The sequence below is a fragment of the Schistocerca gregaria genome, chromosome X, assembly GCF_023897955.1.
Source record: "Schistocerca gregaria isolate iqSchGreg1 chromosome X, iqSchGreg1.2, whole genome shotgun sequence".
Classification (NCBI taxonomy): Eukaryota; Metazoa; Arthropoda; class Insecta; order Orthoptera; family Acrididae; genus Schistocerca; species Schistocerca gregaria.
The window spans coordinates 541,772,739-541,794,329 of record NC_064931.1 but is presented as its reverse complement, the minus strand read 5'-3'; the positions used below and the strand labels follow the sequence as shown (position 1 = coordinate 541,794,329).

The 21,591-nt window shown below is 42.8% G+C and overlaps 1 protein-coding gene across 1 annotated transcript in view; it reads right to left on the bottom strand.

The window, feature by feature from the left end:
- LOC126298188 (plastin-3-like) overlaps positions 1 to 21,349 on the bottom strand; it is a 114,776-nt gene extending 93,427 nt beyond the window's left edge. The window contains exon 1 of the mRNA XM_049989495.1: positions 20,973 to 21,349. Within this exon, the coding sequence (XP_049845452.1) occupies positions 20,973 to 21,349 (377 nt within the window). The remainder of the gene's footprint in view (positions 1 to 20,972) is intronic.
- Between the last annotated feature and the right edge of the window lie 242 nt (positions 21,350 to 21,591).

Here is a 21,591-nt window from a genome sequence, read left to right as displayed (position 1 = left end):
AGTTAAGCACTGCTGGACTGGGCTAGCACTTTGATGAGTGACCGTCCTGGTCTGCTGAGCGCTGTTGGCAAGCGGGATGCACTCAGACCTTGTGAGGCCAATTGAGGAGATTCTTGTTTGACAAGTAGCGACTCCGGTCACGAGAACTGACAACAGCCTGGAGAGCGGTGTGCTGACCACGTTTCCACCCATATGCGCATCCAGAGACGCCAATTGGCTGAGGATGACACTGTGATCGATCGGTAACGTTGGGTCTTCCGAGACCTCTTCGGGCGCAGTTTATTTTAGTTTAGTTTTTAATCGTTCTATACCCTGTGCAATCCGATGGAAGGGATTTTGGTTTGGTGAATGCCAAGAGAACGTTATCAGTCAATATGTGTAGTACCAGCAATGTAGATGGTGTTAGTGCGGGGGTCTTTTTCGAGATTATGGTGCACCTCTCTTATTGCCCTTAAGAAAACGCTAAATGCGGAAGGATATGAACACAATTTACAGCACTGTGTATTGCGAATAGTAGAGGACAGTTCGGAGACGATGACTGCTTGTATCAGCATAACGATGCACCCTGTCATAAAGCAGGATATGTGAAGCAGTTGTGTGGACAATAACATTCCTGAAATGGTCTGGCCTGCCTTGCCCCAAGCCCCGATCTGAAACCTATGGAGCATCCTTGAGTTGATATGGAACTTCGACTTCGCTCCAGATCCTAGTGTCCGGTATCACTGTTTTCTCTGGTTTCGGCTCTAGAGGAAGGATAGTCAGCCATTCTTCCAGAGACATTCATACACTTCATTGAAAGTGTTCCCAGCAGAATTAAAGCGTTATAAAGACGTTTTGTGTGTCAAAGTATTAGTTTTGTATCGTCTACTGTGTGTGCCATTTTGCCCCTAAAGATTTTACACGTTTTGTCCGTGCATGATCTTAATGAACTCATACAGATGATTTTATGGTGAAGTAAACTGAACAGCATTTGTTAGGACACTGAACCAAAATCATTGATCACTAAACAAGATTAGCAACTTAAAACAGTTTGTTTTACTACTACTTGTTTAACTGTCTCCCAGAAGTACTTGGAAAGTGTTCATGACGATCTGGTTATTGAACAACAACCCGTAGAAGACGTTGTCGGCTTTCACTTTCTCATTAGGCTGGAAAGACACATTTTAATGTAAACAGTGTAACCTATAACAGCATTACTCATAAATTTTATAAACTCATAAGTTTTTAACATCTCTGAAAGCAGTTGTATATGTCAGTTCATTATTGTTATTGTTAACCAGACACTGTGGTGGTGATATGCGCATATTGTACAAGATTTATGCAGTACCTTTTATGATAACGATCATATGGCATTATTGGCCGGAAAACCCCTTCTGGAGTTGTTAGTGTGCCTGGTGCAAGTCCTTCTATTTGACGTCACTTCGTCGACTTGCGCGTCGACGAAGATGAGATGAAATAATTAAGATAGCACAAACAACAAGTACCCGAGTGAAGAAAATCTCCGGATCGGTCGGGAATCGAAGCCGGGACCCCGCGATCTACAGGCAGTGACGCGGACAATACGTTTTGTTTGCAATATGGAGGTAATGTGGTAGGTAAAACTGTAACAATTCGTTTCGTATTTAACTCCGCCTGAGTGTTCCTAAGAGTGATGCCTGTGAAGCTGTAGTCTGTTTTATTTACTTAACGAACATTCGATTGCAAGTTTACTAAAAAGCAGCAACGTAATATATCACTTCATATTGACACAATTAATGAAACCACAGACGCAGGACGAGTAACTTTGGTAATGTATGGCTCCAAATATCTTTATTTTATTATGATTGTTAATATTTGGCAAGTCTGCCATGATTCAAAGGATTTTGAAGTTCTGTTATTGATAAATCGGAGTACAGATTAAGTATTACTGTCTCTTAAGAGTTTAAAGTGATGGAATTCAGAGGTTATTATTAGCTGGACGCCAGATACACGATCATCCGTTTACTCGTTGATACAGGAACGGAATAAAAGTGCAGCGGAAATTGTCTCTCAAGAAACGAATAAGTGGCTCGCGGCAGTAATCAACAGAGCTGTCATTACACGGAAACGATATTGCAGCTGGAAAGATGAAATAACCTGCCTTTACCGTACCGACGAATGTTCTCGCACCTGCCTTTCAACGCTGGTGAATCCTGGCGCTGTTTACAGTACACCATTTCCAAGGTATTTGATAGAGTGCTAGAGCTGTGTTACTCTGTATAGTATTCACGAAACACTTCAGGCGCAGGGTTCTGAAATCCGGTCCTATAATCTTCAACAAGAAGCCGTTTCACATCTCCTCCTTTTCAATCCTCATGGCACCTGTATGCCACATATATTGTCCCACAAATCTGATGTACGGTATATAGGCATTGACTGTGCAAGGCTCTTAAAGGAACTGGACTACAAACTAATTGGGGAATTCGATTTTCTTGTCACAAACTACTCATTAGCACCTATAGTCTAAATCAAGCAGAGCAGTAAGTACTGTCGTGGATCTCTACAAGGAAGGAAAAGGTACGAAGTTAAGGTTGTAAAGAAATATATAGGGGTGTTGCTCGACAGTACATACGCATACAGCTCTCACCCCGATATACTAAAAGAAAATCACAAGACGTGAAAGGCTATTGTGCAGAAAAAATACTCTAAAACGATGTGAACGTGTTGTGATGTTTCTAGCAACTGTGCTAATACACAGTATTCACCTGTCCTGTGGAGACATCCACCCGAGGGTGGTTATGAGAAACAGTCCTGTTTCCTTATAATATTTTTATTTCTTCCTCTTACAGCGTTGTTTCGAGTACTTGTTGCCTGCACTATTCATTTTGATAAATTGCGTGCTGCTTATATCTCACATCTGGGAATAATTTAAAGGTGTTTTACGGCCTTACAGACTGAAAACCACAAAAAAATCTGGACGGAACCCCTGGTGCTAATACAAAGAAGTTAAGAAAATTATTTACGTTATTGTAGAACTATTTTCAATGGCTGACTGCATGTCCAAACTTACAATGAACTACCAACAACCAGAAGAACCTGTTAATTTGCAAGTAATACTACGATTCCGAATCATCTAGACAATAACCTAATTGTCGTTTAAAATTCAGACCGTGCCCTTTCCGGTGAAGAGCGTCAAACCCGGATGAAAAATAGTTTGAACCATAAAGCGACACGTAAACAAATGCCCAGTGGATGACACAGTTAAGAAACTTTAAATACAAATGTCCAGATTGTAACATAAATATTTGCGTGAACGTGGAGCTGAGAGACACATAAAAATAAAAACCTTTTGAGCGACTTGGATGTGGATGTTGTGAAATACGTTCTATGAACCGCTTATTAATGTGTAAGACACAATATCAACGATGTCTAGAAATAAACAGTGCGGTTAATCTTATGCAGCCACATAGTGGTAGTAGGAAGTAAGTAAGATTCTGAAATTACCGAGTAATATGCTGGAGACGTAGTCTGGCTGAGGCGTCTTCGGGAATTCCGAACTCGTTGGTAATATACACTCCTGGAAATGGAAAAAAGAACACATTGACACCGGTGTGTCAGACCCACCATACTTGCTCCGGACACTGCGAGAGGGCTGTACAAGCAATGATCACACGCACGGCACAGCGGACACACCAGGAACTGCGGTGTTGGCCGTCGAATGGCGCTAGCTGCGCAGCATTTGTGCACCGCCGCCTTCAGTGTCAGCCAGTTTGCCGTGGCATACGGAGCTCCATCGCAGTCTTTAACACTGGTAGCATGCCGCTACAGCGTGGACGTGAACCGTATGTGCAGTTGACGGACTTTGAGCGAGGGCGTATAGTGGGCATGCGGGAGGCCGGGTGGACATACCGCCGAATTGCTCAACACGTGGGGCGTAAGGTCTCCACAGTACATCGATGTTGTCGCCAGTGGTCGGCGGAAGGTGCACGTGCCCGTCGACCTGGGACCGGACCGCAGCGACGCACGGATGCACGCCAAGACCGTAGGATCCTACGCAGTGCCGTAGGGGACCGTACCGCCACTTCCCAGCAAATTAGGGACACTGTTGCTCCTGGGGTATCGGCGAGGACCATTCGCAACCGTCTCCATGAAGCTGGGCTACGGTCCCGCACACCGTTAGGCCGTCTTCCGCTCACGCCCCAACATCGTGCAGACCGCCTCCAGTGGTGTCGCGACAGGCGTGAATGGAGGGACGAATGGAGACGTGTCGTCTTCAGCGATGAGAGTCGCTTCTACCTTGGTGCCAATGATGGTCGTATGCGTGTTTGGCGCCGTGCAGGTGAGCGCCACAATCAGGACTGCATACGACCGAGGCACACAGGGCCAACACCCGGCATCATGGTGTGGGGAGCGATCTCCTACACTGGCCGTACACCTCTGGTGATCGTCGAGGGGACACTGAATAGTGCACGGTACATCCAAACCGTCATCGAACCCATCGTTCTACCATTCCTAGACCGGCAAGGGAACTTGCTGTTCCAACAGGACAATGCACGTCCGCATGTATCCTGTGCCACCCAACGTGCTGTAGAAGGTGTAAGTCAACTACCCTGGCCAGCAAGATCTCCGGATCTGTCCCCCATTGAGCATGTTTGGGACTGGATGAAGCGTCGTCTCACGCGGTCTGCACGTCCAGCACGAACGCTGGTCCATCTGAGGCGCCAGGTGGAAATGGCATGGCAAGCCGTTCCACAGGACTACATCCAGCATCTCTACGATCGTCTCCATGGGAGAATAGCAGCCTGCATTGCTGCGAAATGTGGATATACACTGTACTAGTGCCGACATTGTGCATGCTCTGTTGCCTGTGTCTATGTGCCTGTGGTTCTGTCAGTGTGATCATGTGATGTATCTGACCCCAGGAATGTGTCAATAAAGTTTCCCTTTCCTGGGACAATGAATTCACGGTGTTCTTATTTCAATTTCCAGGAGTGTATATTCGAAGCACCAGATGTTTTTATGGAACAAATGGAGCAGCTACATCCCTCGCTGGGTTCTGAACACCATCTATAGATACTGAGAGAGTTGGATTTAAGTATGAAGGATATATTTTTCTCTACCTATCAAACCGAGGAGAAATACAGAGTGAACATTAATAAAACGGATTCCTGAATGGAAATGGAGAAAAAGGTCCTATGAACGTGTGTCCGGAAGTGCATGGTTGCCACGATAGATGACGCTGATCAATGGTAGTTCCTCTGACCACGTGCCGTGTGTTCGTTGTGTGTTTCAGGCTGTATGATTAACACAGTGTACTGTAAGCAGCAGAATGGCCCGTTGTTCACATCGGGATCAAGCTGAGATGGTGTTTGTGTAGGGCCAAGAAGATGGAACCAGTCGAGAGGCAGCGAGGCTATACCAAGATAAGTACTCACACAGGCACCAACCACATCACACAATATTTCAAGCCCTTTTTGGGCGTTTGTGTTATCGTGGGTTATATCATGATGCCGGGCCACTTGCCTGGAGCTTGTACGAGGGTTCTTCTCTATATCCTGTAGATCCCGATCCTCCAGATATGTTGTACGCACAGTCCACCGCCTCCATGCATGTTCGTCTGTCTGAAAGGACCCATGGTCACACAAACGCCCAAAAAGGGCTTGAAATGTGTGATGTGGTAGGTATCTGTGAGGGTACTTGCTTTGATATAACCGTGCTGCCTCTCGATCATCTGCTTGGCAGTACACAAACACCATCCCGACTTGTTCCCGACACTAATACCGGATGATTCTGCTGCTTACAGTACGCTACGTCAATCACACAGACTGCAACACTCAAGGAACACACAGAACGTGGTCAGAGGAACTATCAACCGTCAGCGCCAGCTACCGTTGCACTGTTGCATTTCCGGACGCTTGTTTATGGGACATTTTTTCCTCCATTTCTAGTCAGGAATCCGTCCCTGCAGTTTATCGGTTTTTTAACGTTAACTCTGTATAGGCTCATTGCAGTCATAGACGAAGTTACTGCAGCTTACACTACATTTAATCCCTAAGGATAAAGTTGAGAGGAAAGCTTACCAAACCATAGAAGAATGCTAACTATTACTAAATAAATATGAAACCTAACTGAAATGATGGCTTGACTGGAAACAGAAGTTGGAAGCACACAGACATTCAATTTGCCAAAAGGAGCTTAGGGCTTATAAAGACGACCAGGTTAGCTAGGGAGCCGTAGGTACTTTTCATAGAACTATAATTTGGATTCGTTTCACGTCACACCTCTTAACATGTAGAGAAAGTGACGTGACAATAATTGCACTTGCTGAATTCGATACGAGAAATCTTTGCCTCAAAAACAAAGGACACTGAGTTTTTGGGCGGTATGTCTTATTGAAACCAGATGAAATGACAAGCACTTTTCATTTGTCGGATGAGTTACGGTGACGTTTGAAAGACAGGCTGGTGTGTCACTATGGATCAATGTTAATTTTTTAATGGTCGGAAGCTAAGAACAAAGTTACAGCAAACTATTTAAGGAAAAAAAATTATTCGTTCGAGTATTCGTAAATAGGTACATCACAGAAAATTACTTGTTTCTAAGCATTTTATCTGCCATTGACAGATATTTGTTCATACGTACGATTACCAGACGTCTTGTTTATATTAAAATATACAACAGAACGTATGTAACGAGTGTATTATTTGCGTTCAAAGATAGCGGTAAAATAAATAGATTGATTCACCCAGCAGTAACAGTCTGTCCTCTTCACAGGCTACACTCGAGTAACCCTAAGTAATGATTACTGACGCCCTCTGTCATTAAGAGAACCTAGCATCCAATCACACATTGGTATCGAAGATATACCATGGTATTTCTAGAAGACCTGGCGGTTCTGCTTTCACCAAAGATTTCAGGAAGTACGACTGAGCACTTGTCGGCATGACAACATCTCTCTTAGTCTTTCTACAAAAGGCGATGCTCAGCCTTCCTTCGCCATCGCCGCCACTACCACACACAACAACAACGACCACCACCGCCATAACCACCAATATAATTATCGGCCATTCGACAGTCAGTGATGTATACAGGCTCCATCACACGGTCATCAGCTGTTGCTATTAGTTGTTTTCCACTGCAGTGAGCACACCTTGCATTAGCTTGTCCTCTCAGTATTTCCTTAGTTCTTGGAAACTCTCTCATTGTGGCTACTTTCGGCTTCAGCCAGCTTTGAATTCTTAGTGCGACGAAAAGCTTACAACTTTCTTGGAGAGAGACGAGTTCTGTGGCTTTGCTGCGAGCACTTCGGCTGGAATACTGGACTCACATTCGAGAGAAACGGGGTGAAATCCACGTCCAGCCATCAGAATTCGGGTTTTCTAAGGTTTCCCTAAATAGCTTCTGGTGAATACTGGGATAGTTTCTTTAACAAAGCAACATCCGAACTCCACCTTCGTCCTTATTCATCTCCGCTAGTGCTTCGCCCCTTTCTTTCATCCCCTTTTCATTATTTTCGTTCTCCGTACTTGCTTTCCGATCAGTTTTCGTAATTACAAGGGGCAGCCAATGAAAGAGAGTCAGACTGAAGGAAAGTAAACTTTATTATTTCAAAAGTGATTGCCGTAACCATTGATACAGTAATCCCACTGCGAGAGAACTCGGTCAATGTCTTCATGAAAAAATGTTTTCGGGTACCTGGGGAACAATGATCGTGCCCAGACGTACTCCTTTTAATCGGAAGTAAATATAAGGGATGAATGTTCTTTTTTTTTCAGGGCTCCAAAAATACAGAAATCGCATGGGGAGAGATCGGTACTGTATGGAGGATGTGTAAGGGCTTCCCAGTGAAACTTCTACAGTGTAGTCGAAACAGCTTTTGCAGCATGTGGACCCTTCTAATTTTCTTCCTTTCTCTTAATTTTAATCTGTTTATCGCAGCTTTTATACTTCTTGAACATAAAATTTACATAAACCTGGAAAACGAAATTATAATACTTGTATTTTAAAAAGAGAATAAAAGATAACAGAATAGAAAGAAGACGTTTGTTCCACCATCTTAGACGTCCAGGGTGAAAGTCTCGGTGTGTTCATCGAGCTATTAATATGGGAGCAGTATACGTTCAGGCCCAAAAGTTGCTGACGTCAGCATCGGCATTCCCGGGATTTATAACATCAGCATCAGAAGTCCCCAAATTCCCTCCTCCCATAACAAATTAATTTATGGCTTATTGTCATTAACAATAGGTTTTTTCAACTGTCAAAAAAGATCTAGAAAAGGCATATGACCGCATATGACCGGGTTCCTAGGAGGAAGCTATTGTCTGTTCTACGAGATTATGGAATAGGAGGCAAACTTTTGCAAGCAATTAAAGGACTTTACATAGACAGTCAGGCAGCAGTTAGAGTTGACGGTGAATTGAGTTCATGGTTCAGAGTAGTTTCAGGGGTAAGACAAGGCTGCAACCTGTCTCCACTGTTGTTCATATTATTTATGGATCATATGTTGAAAACAATAGACTTTCTGGGTGAGATTAAGATACGTGAACACAAAATAAGCATTCTCGCATATGCGGATGAGTTAGTTGTGATGGCAGATTCGATTGAAAGTTTGCAAAGAATATTTCAGGGCTAGATCAGAAATGTAAGGACTATGGTATGAAGATTAGCATCTCCAAAACGAAAGTAATGTCAGTGGAAAAGAGATATAAACGGATTGAGTGCCAAATAGGAGGAACAAAGTTAGAACAGGTGGACGGTTTCAAGTATTTAGGTTGCATATTCTCACAAGATGATAACATAGTCAAAGAACTGGAAGCGAGGTGTAGCAAAGCTAATGCATTGAGCGCTCACCTACGATCTACTCTCTTCTGCAAGAAGGGAGTCAGTACCAAGACTAAGTTATGTGTGCACCGTTCAATCTTTCGACCAACTTTGTTGTATGGGAGCGAAAGCTGGGTGGATTCAGGTTACCTTATCAATAAGGTTGAGGTTACGGATATGAAAATAGCTAGGATGATTGCAGATACTAGTAGATGGGAACAGCGGCAGGAGGGTGTCCACAATGAGGAAATCAAAGAACAACTGGGAATGAACTCTATAGATGTAGCAGTCAGGACGAACAGGCTTAGATGGTGGGGTCATGTTACACGCATGGGAGAAGAAAGGTTACCCAAGAGACTCATGGATTCAGCAGTAGAGGGTAGGAGGAGTCGCGGTAGACCAAGGAGAAGGTACCTGGATTCGGTTAAGAATGATTTTGAAGTAATAGGCTTAACATCAGAAGAGCCACCAATGTTAGTACTGAATAGGGGATTATGGAGGAATTTTATAAGGGGGACTATGCTCCAGATTGAAGGCTGAAATGCATAATCAGTCTTAAATGAAAATGATGATGGTGATGATGATACATGACTAGCAATATCTGGCTGCTTATATGCAGAAATACGTCGTTTTAAGACAGGAGGAGAATGATTTTTATATACAATGAATTGTTTTATACACAGTCCCGTCACATTAATCTGCTCTCCGCTTACGTCCGAAATCAACGTGCAAGAACTACTCACAGACCACAGGTGGCAGGGGGGAAGCGGAAAACGGTGCAGCCGTTGTCGTAATGTGAAGACGGAGTGTTGTATCTGACGTCTAAAAGGGCACGATCATTGGGTTTCCGATCAACGGTGGGCTAAGTTTTTAAACTGTTTGTACGACGCCGTAGTTAAAGAATATCGTGCATGCCAAAATGGTTCTAACAAAATCTGGCACCGAGTCATCTGTAGTACACCATGGGTCATGGATGACAGGGGTGAGTGGCAGTTGGGGAGATGTGTACGGATAAGTAGACCTGCAACTTTTAAGCAACTGACCACCCAGATGAACCAAGAGGCTTCCAATTGTGTCTTCTCAACGACCGTGCAGCGAACATTGCTGCGCATGGGCCCCTACAGTAAGTGCCTTGTTTATGACCCATGCTGATTGTTGTTCATCAGGGCAAAGGCAGGAATTCGCAGGCCAATACTGCAGTTGGACGACCACTGAATGACGAGAGGTGGCCTTTTCAGATGAATCATGTTTTACTTACGCTCCATTGGAAGGATTGTCGTTGGAGTGCACGGCGTAAAATGTCTGAAAGCCAACACCCTGCAACTATCCTCGGGAGGGTTCAGCCCGGAGGAGAGATCGTTATGGTCTGGGGAATGTTTTCGTGGCATTCTGTGGGTGATCTCGTCGTTATAGGAGGCACAATGGATCTACACGCATGTGCATCTATCCTTGGGGCCTACCCCTCCACTACATGCAGTTTGTTTTTCTTTCGCATGGTGGCACCTACCAGCACGACAATGCAAACGTATCACAAAGTTCGCAGTGTGAATGAGTGGTTCGAAGAGGGTGACGATGATTTTACTGTACTTCGCTGGCCACCAAACTCCCCGGATTTAAACCAAATAGGAAATCTGTGGGACTAACTCAATCTGGCTGTACTTCCCCTGATGCCTCAACCGAGAAACCTTGCGAAGCTGGCTACGACAGTGGAGTCGGCAAGGCTCCACGTCCCTTACTGACTTTCTTCTTGCACGTCTCACAGTGGTCTGTGTGGTTGTTCAGGCTTACATTAATGTGACTGGACAGCGTACATGACTAGCGCCATCTGACTGCTTATTTGCAGAGAACCATCGTATTAATACTGAGAGAGGAGGTGGACGATTTTTATGTATAATTAATTTTTTATACATGAATAGCAGCATCTGACTGCTGACGTGCAGAGATGTATCACACTAATACAATTTATTGTTTTATACCGGGTCACACAAAAGTCCATTAACGTTTGAAAATGCACTAATTCACGGAATAATGTAGGTAGAGAGGTAACACTTAACCCACACGCCTAAAATTACATGGGGTTTACTGAAACCAAAAACGAGTGCAAAAACTGGCCGCAGATGGTGCTGAACAGCAACAAGTCAGTGACAGTGCATGAGAACAACAACTGCAGAACGCGGGCTTCAGAAAATCCGAGAAATGTCGTGGAAACCCCGCCGCAAGACGCGAAAGTCATGACGTGGTGTGAATTTACTACATCAGTCGTGATCACACCCATTTTCTTCAAGCAAATGCGAGGTACTACTTTTTAAACTGTCAACATGGCAGGCGCGAGGTGCGCCGATATGTTGCAGAATCGCATGAACCTCATCCTGGCTGTTAAACACTTGCCGGAGGGTATGATGTTTATGCAGGATGGCACTTCACCCCATATTGCAACACATGTGAAAGATCTCTTGCACATGTCGTTTGGTGAGTATAGTGTGCTGAGCCACCATTTCCGTTATGCTTGGCCTCACAGGTCCCCAAACCTGAATGCATATGATTATTAGATGTGGGGTAGCCTGAAGTTAAGTGTACCGTGGTCATCCGACCTCATCAGTGATGCTAAAAGACAACAGCGGACGGCTATTTCTCACCATACCTACTGATAAGCTGTACAGTACTGTTCACAACATTGTTCCTCATCTACAGGTATTGTTGATGAATGACAACCGACATGCTGAACATTTGTTATAAAGAACGTCGTCTTTGCTAAAAAATCAATTGTTATGCTAATTATTGCTTTTGTATGTATTATCTGTTGGTCTTTTTATGCACTCTTTTGGTTTCAGTAAAATCCCATGTAACTTCAAGCATGTGTGTCAGTTTTCACATCTCTACCAATATTATTCCGTGCAGTATTAAATTTTCAAATATTAATGGACTTTTGGTTCATCCTGTACAATATTCACACAACAGTAGCTGATTGCTGTGATAAATCACACTAACACTACTATTATGGATTTCTTTAAATACAATATTTACACTGCATCGGGACTAGCAGCCACAGGTGAAGAAGAAAGAACCACAAACAGACGTATTCAGACACATAGGTATACAAAAAAGTGTTAGTGTACATAATATATACTAATGTGTAAAAACAAGCTGTTATTTAAGGTCTTTACCAAAAATCTCGAAAAGTTCTTGACCAGCTTATTTCAAACTGTCAGGAAATGCTCTAACAAACTTTCTGACCAAAAGCTTATTAGTTTGTTAGAGCATTGTGTAAAAATTTGAAATATATATATGAAACAAATCTTGAAAAATCCTTGACTGATTTACTTCAAATTTTTACTCGAAACTGTAATAAACATTCAGATGGATATAAGCTACAAGTTTCTTAAATGTATGTGGTTTATAAATATATAGCAGGGAACAGCTGTTGACAAAAATCTCAAAAAGTTATAATCCAATTTACTACAAATTATCAGACGATACTCTAATAAATTCTCAGATGAATACAGGCTACATTTTAAAAATATATTTGGTATATATTTTCGAGATTTTTGCTAAAAATGTAGACATTGTTAGCAAAAATCTCGAAAAGTTGACTGATTTACTCTAAATTTTTACGCGATGCCCTAAAAATCGTGCGGATAGACATAGACTAATTATTCTTAAGCAGGTACGGGTTTCCTGTTACAACTGGGCATTTAAATTACGTCACTGATGACACAATCTGCGCCAGAATACCACTGTGTACTTACTTACACCAACTTGTTTCACAGTTCTCTTTTTCCATATCTATTCCTTCTCTTTATATATAATTTTACACAAAAGCCTTATACACAGCAATGTGCTGCCTCGTTTTCTTCCTTTCAATCAGTTGTGACAGACAGGAAAGTTGTATTTATGAACTTCATAATCCTACATATTTGCAAATTAAAGCCAGGCGCTGTGGTCGAGCGGCTCTAGGCACTTCAGTCCGGAACCACGCGGCTCCTACTGTCGCAGGTTAGAATCCTGCCTCGGGCATGGATGTGTGTGATGTTCTAAGGTTAGTTAGGTTTAAGTAGTTCTAAGTCTAGGGGGCTGATGATCTCAGATGTTAAGTCCCATAGTGCTTAGAGCCATTTGAACAATATTTGCAGATTAAAACTACGCGAAATAGTGTAACTGAAGCCACCATATTCACAGATACGGTAGTTGGAGAGGTCCCTCTCATACCACTTAACCATTGATCCCTACCGATTTAGCCATTCATTTTAAACTACTTAAATTGCAATAACAGTAAACAAGGGTCAAGGTCAGAGAGAGGGGAATAGGAGATGGATGGAAAGGGGTGGAGAGGAATTAGACATAGAAAGGGAAAGGGGATGATGTAGGGAGAGGGGAGGGAGGTGAGAGTGGGGAGAGAGAGAGTGGCGAGGAAGAGATGGACAGGTGGAGGGTGAAGGAGGTGATTGCCAGAGATAGGAGATATGAGGAGATTAGGACATATATGGGATTCCCATACATATTTAGCAATTGTGAAGCACAGCGGGGTTCTCTAATAATAGTATAGAGGGTGTTCATTTTAACTGAAGACACTGGAATAGCTGGAAAACTACATATCGGATAAAAAATTTATAGTACCGTTTGTTTGACTCGGGGGGGGGGGGGGGGGGGAGGGGGGAGACGACGACATCTAACGATGTCACACTCAACCCGCCATCTCATCCAATGTGTGGTTGGCGGGGAAGTAACTTTGAAATCTTTAATGAGAACCTCAATTTTTTATTGCACATTTCTGATCTACAGCAACATCTACATACGTTTTGTCTGAAGCAATTGCTTGATTTTGCCACAGATGGTCCTGTAATCGGAGGAATAGGTTGGTTGGCTGATTTGGGGTTTGGGACCAAACAGTGAGGTAATCAGGCCCATCGGATTTGGGATGGATGGGGAAGGAAGTCGGCCGTGCCTTCTCAAAGGAACCGTGCCGGAAGTTGACTGGAGAGATTTAGGAAAATCACGGAAAACCTAAATCCGGATGACCGGACGCGGGTTTGACCCGTCACCCTCCGGAATGCGAGTCCATTGTACTGACCACTGCGCCACCTCGCTCGGTCAGAGGAATAGAAATGGGCATACAATCGCAATTTACAATATGATACTCATTGGTCCTTGAATATCGAATGGCATATAGGGACCCGCGTCTACGCTGTGAGGGTAACACAGGACAGTATTTCTTAACTTCGGGACTACTCGACGCGCCACTGTGGCCATGGCTAGAGGCGAACACTACTCTACTTTTTCAGTTACAGTAACTGTTCAAACGTAGTACCGCCAACTTCAATACACTTAAGAATTCGCTTTTCAAATGACCATACACAGGACGGAAGCATATCTACAGAAATGTCAGCACATGCATTTCTGATACGATCGACCATGTCTTCATGGGCTGTTGGCATTTACTGGTACACCTTATCTTTCATATATCCCCACAGAAATTTGCTAACGTCAAATTCGGCAACCAAGCGGGTCAGTTAATAGGGCCACCTCTGCCGATTCACCGACCAGTGGAAATACGGTCTAATACCTCCCGTGCTTCAATTGCGTAATGCTTTTTCAAATTTTTTAAATGTGTGTGAAATCTTATGGGACATAACTGCTAAGGTCATCAGTCCCTAAGCTTACACACTACTTAACTTAAATTACCCGAAGGACAAACACACATACCCATGCCCGAAGGAGGACTCGAACCTCCGCCAGGATCAGCCGCACAGTCCATGACTGCAGCGCCCTAGACAGCTCTGCTAATCCCGCACGGCTGCGTAATGCTCTGGGCAACCGTCATGCCGAAACCACAGAGTTGAAGCACCTATGGCAAAAATGCCTTGTGTCACAAAGTTTGGACAAGTGGGCAGAAAGTAGAGAGGATATGTTCTTCATACAGTAGTGATGCTTCTCACCTTCAGAGGATAGCAGTAAATCTATGTGTTGGGGATGCTGACCAACTACTTTAGAAGAGTAGAGGGGTCAAACAACTTTATACTTCGCATCTGCTGGTTTGCTTTTTTTTCCTAAACTACGTACGGATCATACACATAGACTGTACAATTAGGGTTCTTCATCTAGAACTTTGGTAGGTTTGGGATTGTGGTGCGAAATGAGCACTCTCACTGTACTCCGTCTTCAGGCTACAAGTGGCTCATCGGGATCATCCGACCGCCGTGTCATCCTTCGTAGAGGATGTGGATAGGAGGGGTATGTGGTCAACACACCGCTCTCCTGGTCGTTTATCTTCGACCAGAGTCGCTACTATTCAGTCGAGTAGCTCCTAAATTGGCATCACGAGGCTGAGGGTACCCCCAAAAATGGCAACAGCACATGGCGGCCTGGATGGTCACCCATCCAAGTGCAAGCCACATCCGAAAGGGCTTAACTTCGGTGATCTGACGGGAACCTGTGTATCCGCTGCGGCAAGGCCGTTACCCAGTGTGGAATGAGATGCCTTCAAAACTGTAACGAGCACAGATGTTAGATGTCTCGAATGCATCTGCAAAATATCCATGTTTCAGGTAATTTGTGTTGCAAGCTAGAAACAACCATGTGTAGCAATACTCATGATTTTCATTTAGTCTCTGGACATTAATACATGCCTGTTTGGCGGCAAGATCTTCCAGAAGGGGAATGAAGCAGGCCCCTCCATTAACTGGATCAAAAACATGTGAGCACTCATCAGGCTGGAGTAGGTGACTGAGCACCTTACCATTCCCTCCTCCCTGCATATCTGAAAAACGGCTCAGTGTGACACCGCCGTTAAAGGTTCCATGCCACTCTGCAAAACACACACACACACACACACACACACACACACACACACACACACACACACACACACAAACACACTCACACGCACACACATAAAATAGATGTATGCATCAGTCAATAATAATAAACTTTATATACTTATGTTACAGTTCGCCAACAGCCTTGCTGCAGTAGTAACAACGTTTACCATCAGATCACCGAAGTTAAGTGCTGTCGGGCTTGGCTGGCACTTAGATGTGTCACTGTCTGGGTCTACTGAGTGCTGTTGGCAAGTGGGATGCACTCAGGCCTTGTGAAGCCAATTGAAGGGCTGCTTGACTGTGAAGTATTAGCACCGATCAGGAGAACTGACAATAGCTGGGAGAGAGGTGTGCTGACCACATGCACCTCCGTATTTGCATCTGGTAACAACTAATGGCTGAGGATGATATGGTGGCCGGTCGGTACTGTGGGGCCTTCATGGCCTGTTCGGACAGTGTTTGTTTGTTTTATGTTATGATTCACCGTCACTTATAAGCAAATTTAGCCACTTGTCATCCCCATCATTCTTAATATTACTCATGAAGGGTACACAGGAAAAAGGGGTTAAGTAAAAAAAAACGAAATTTTAGGTTACTACAGTTTCAGAAAGCTTTCAACAAGCTGCTTTCATAAGTTTTTGTTTCATGGAAGAAGGGGGATAGTCTCAAAGTTACAGTGGTTTAAAAACATAGCGTCCACGGAAGAAACGAGGAAAGTCAATGTGAAACTAGGAAAAAAAGGGAGCTAGTCAGTTGGCAGCACTGATCGCAGCTGTTGTTTACGTTCCATTGTCTATGATTATCAGGTGTTGAGTATCTGCTGCTGGAGAGGTTAAGTTAGTGCATTCTGTGTTGTGTGAATTTCCGACGCGAGAAATTTTTTTTTATCATCCACCCATGAATTAGGGCCAGATTGTAAATGTTCCAAATTGAAATGTTTTCAGTGTACCACTGACGCAGAACGTGGGTGTATTATATCTAATTACAACAAAATGACTTTGAATGATCAGAATGCTTACTTGGCAAGCCTAATTAAGGTAAATAGTATATCGCAAAGGAGACCTCGTCAACCAGAAAATGGAGCTAAATTTCGTGTCAACAGTTATTCATATCGTCTAAGAGTGAAGAGGGAGAATTCTGTCACTGGAGTTTGTTCTAAAGCCTCTACATCTTTTCATGGAATATCTATAACAAAATTAGAAGTAATAAAACTTTATCTGAAAAAAGGTGAGAGTCCTAACGATGGTCGAGGCCAACACTTTAATCTGAAACATCATGCAACATCGGAGGCGCTTGACGCAGTTCATCAACACATTAGTTCATTTAAAGGTAAACTAAGTCATTACAGCTTGAAAACCTCTAAGAAAGCGTATCTCCCACCAGATCTAAACATCAGTAAGATGTATGAGTTACTTAAAAAATCATAGCCTACTCAACCTATGTCGTATGAAAAATATAGACTTGTTTTCAATACAGAATTTAATGTCGTTTTCGGGTACCCTAGAATGGTCACTTGTAGTTACTGTGGTAGGCATGCTGCTGGAATTCGAGCCGTTGAACATGCTCAGAAACGGCGAGTGAAGAAAAAAATCAATCAACTGTCAACTGTGAAAACCCTTCACTTATTAAAATGTGACATGTTTTATATGCATAAAAGAAGTTCTAAAGCAAACAGCAGGGCATCAAAAAAATGTGAAAGTAGTACTATGGATTTCCCGAAGAGCTTACACATCCTTAACATCACAACTAACAACGTGTTCAACAAGAGACAGTTAACGTTGTGCATGTTTAATATTCATTCATTGCCAACCGATAAATCATATTTCTTCGTGTATGATGAAACAGTAGCCTACAAAGGGTCTAACGGGGTCTCTTCCCTTTTTTTGTATTTTGTGACGACAATTCTTGATCCCTCTGTTAGAAAATTAGATGTAGTTCAGACTCTTGCGTAGGTCTGAACAAGAATTGGACTATTTTCCGCTGGCTGCATTAAATCGTTCATCAAGTCAAGAGACTTGAGCACGTGAAAATGACTTTTCCAGTCCGTGGCCACTCGTATCTCGAATGTGCTCGTAACATGGCCAGTATCAAGCATAAAAAAAGGGTTGAAATGCCCAAAGACTGGATAGAGGAAATAAGAGAGTGCAAGAGTAAAACCCTTACCTTTTCATGTTGTCGAAGTAGATAGCGAGTTTGTAAGAGATTGGTGTGCACACCTCCATCACTTATACTTCAAGAAATATCCATTTTCTTCTAGACCAATAAGAGAATTAGAAGCTGCTAACGAGCGTCCCCTATTCTTGGAATACCGAAGAACATTCCATGGCCATTGGGATCGCCATGTTATCAACAAGCCACTTGCGGTTCCAACAGAACAACCTCAGCCTCAAGGAGAGTTCTTTCTACATGACTATGCATATAAGGGTGAGTGTTTTTTGTTTCATCCTTATTTTTATCATTATTTTTATCGTGTTATTTACTTAAAACAGTTCTTATTTTAAATTTGGTAAACAACTATACCTACATTCTCCTTTAAAAAAACCTACAAGAAGGTGTTTTTGTTGTAGGTGCACAACCTATTACTTAAGACAAGTATGCAGATCTACAACAGTTAAAGATGTTTTGCAGAGAAGAGGCTAGGCAGTTCTTTTCCCAGCTACCAAAACTGGAAAAAGGACAAAAGTGTAACAAGGAGCTGTGTCATCAAGTTCAAGTGCTAAGAAGCAGATCCAGAGCGGAAATAAATAAACAATGAATGAACATAATTTACAAAGAAACTGTTTGGGCCTACAAAGTTTTGTTCTGTTTATAAAGAATTATTCTAGTCAGTAATTTTCTGTCTTACGACTTTCATGTTTTTTTTGTAATTAGTAAAGTTTTGAACATTCATGTATTATATTTTTAATGACATCTTAAATAATACTGGTAGCTAGTTCTAATTGTATTATGTTTAACAAAATTAACTAATTAGCGAGATTTAATGACATTCCCCCATTTATAATGGCTTACCCCCTTTTTCCCTACAAAAAATGGAAGTTATTCGATATATTATTTTCTTTAGGTTGTTACATTACGTTTACACAAAAACCTTGTAGAGGTATCTAACGACTATAAGTAAGGCTACACTAAACATAAATTTCAAGAGGATTGGCTAAAAATTGTATTTGGTACAGAAGGTTTGGAGTTAAAATCTTCTTTCCTGAAAAATTAAGAAGGATGACTTACCCCCTTTTCCCTTGGACCTTTCATATATATTTCGATATTTTTACATTAAATAATACATTCACATCTGTGAATATGTTTCCATCAAGTGTATCTAAAAGATAAAGAAAAACAACAGATCATGAGGACTCTATGGAAGTATAAATTATTATTTTTATTATTGGTAGAATAAGTAGTAATATTCATGTATCTGCTCCTCAATGATCGGTGTCATCCTCCACAAGTTCTGTCTACGAAATAGCAGTGCGGCCTGTGGCAGATCGATGTTCTTAGCACCTCTACAAAAAAAAAAAAAAAAAAAAAAAAAAAAATGGGAACACGTAAGCTCTACATCCAAGAGCGAAAAACATTAAAAAACACACAATAAATACACATACTTTGGTTTGCTATCCTACAGATAACACATTAGGAAGGGCAAAGTGACATTGTCAACGTTCAATTATGTCATGTTATTGTCCTGTTCACACATATGTGTGAGAGCACTCAGATAACATAGAAGGAAAGCCGTAGATTAATCATCAAAGAGTAGTGATGGTGTCTCATTTCCCGATAAATGAGGATACTTATCCACACCATCAATGCCAGAATGACACATAATATTCAGCTTAGATCCTAGGATGAAAATTTGACTGACATATATATCCACTGCATGCCCCAACTTGCTCATTCTTATGATGTAACTGCCAGCTTGCACATACCACTTATGTTCTATATTTCATCATTTCAACATATCCTAACCGACAAGGTCCAACAAAAAAAAGAAAAAAATATGACTGTGTGATGGTATTTAATCGTCTAGAAGCAGCCAGCATGCATATGCATAATTTTGCGAATTCAAATCATGCTACAGCATTATCACACTATTGAGAGTGCAGCGTGTGCAGTATTGACAACTGTTTTCCTATGCGTAATTGCAGGAACTCAATTCACATCACAGTGTTCTTCACACTACTGAGAGTATGCAATATTGGGAACTCGAATCATGGCATAGCGTTCTTCACTTATTGAGAGTGTAGCGTATGCAGTGTCGAGAGCTGTGGACATACATGTAATTTTGGGAACTGAAATCACACCACAGCATTTGTATTATTGAAAGATGACGTGTATTCTCGCCACATAATGTAGCATCGTGCGAAATAGGGGTGAGCGTAATTGGTCATCGGCGTTTGTGCTGAACACACCTTACACACACAGGTCTGCCAACATAGAGTATGGAGAACAGGGCCGGCATCTCGAGGTCGTGCGGTAGCGTTCTCGCTTCCCACGCCCGGGTTCCCGGGTTCGATTCCCGGCGGGGTCAGGGATTTTTCTCTGCCTCGTGATGGCTGGGTGTTGTGTGTTGTCCTTAGGTTAGTTAGGTTTAGGTAGTTCTAAGTTCTAGGGGACTGATGACCATAGATGTTAAGTCCCATAGTGCTCAGAGCCATTTTTTTGGAGAACAGGAAAACAGTTCTCTCAGAGGCCCAAACTGGAATATAGCAGCAAGCAAATTACAGGGTCACATACATGAAGTCTTTAAAATAATTTCACCAATTTTTCATGAGCAGCATAGGCAACGGCTGTTAAATAGCCACCTGAAGTCTGTAAATGGGGAGAACATAAAGTGAATAAATAAATATATACAAAGCTATTTTTTAAATTGTGTATTGATAAGCCACATATAAGAATTTGTACATTTTCTTAAGCTCACATAAAACTGCTGCTGTTGTTGTCACCATACATTTGATTGAGTCTTCAAGTTGAACGTCTTGAGATTGTGTACTGATGCACCCTTGAAGATATCAGGCAGCTGTATACTTCACTCTAGAGTGCTGATACTTTATTTTCTTAATTGTTTACAATACAAACTGATCAACAACTGTATGAACACAGTTACTAGACGTAGCACACTTCCGACAACCGCAAACACTCCTGTGCTCGCGCCGCAGTAGGTGGAGGCCCACTGGCCGCTAGAGAGCGCGGTCTTGGGCGTTGGTCGTTCGCGACGTTGCCGATCAGTTAGTGTGGAGCGACCAGTGAGCTGTGGTCGTTACACTACAGCCCCACAAGGGAGGAAAAAAAAAACAAGGAGAAAACAGAACTTGAACTGTGAATATGCACCAGGAAGGAACGGAACACACTTTTCGTCCGTATCGGGTTTCTTTTGTGGATGGATACTGGTGGGTCGGCTGTTGTTGCGGAGTAACTGCTGCATCTGGGTGACCAATGGCTGGTTGGTTGCCAGGTGGGCAGCGCTGCTCTGTGTGACGTTGTTGTGCTGTCGGCTGTGATGTGACAGGTGCCCTGTGACCAGTCGTGGCCTGCATTTCGGCGGCGTCTTCTACATTTAGGTAGGCTGGCTTGCATCGGTTGATGGACACTACTGTATCTACCTCTTTAATGTGGAGAGTGAGTGTTGTATCATTCTGTTCTGTAACTGTGTACAGTCCTTGGTAGGGCGGCTGCAGTGCCCTGCGCAGTGGCTGTGTTGGAGGAAAACGTGCTTCATTGTTGCCAAATGTTTGACCGCAAAGATAGCCAGGTTTCCATGCCATGAAGTTTAACTCAGTCGCATGGCCTCAATTTACTTACATAGTTCCGTGAGGAGGTCTTGAGTAGAGTGCAGAGGGCTAGTTTGTTGTGAGAAAAACTCTCCTAGTAGATGTAGGGGTTCGCCAAGGTCTTCTTTTAGTGCACTGCACAGTCCCAATAGCACTACTGGGAGGGTGTCAATCCTCAAATCTGTCATGTGGCACATTAAGGCGGCCTTCAAGGAATGGTGCAGGCGCTCCACAAC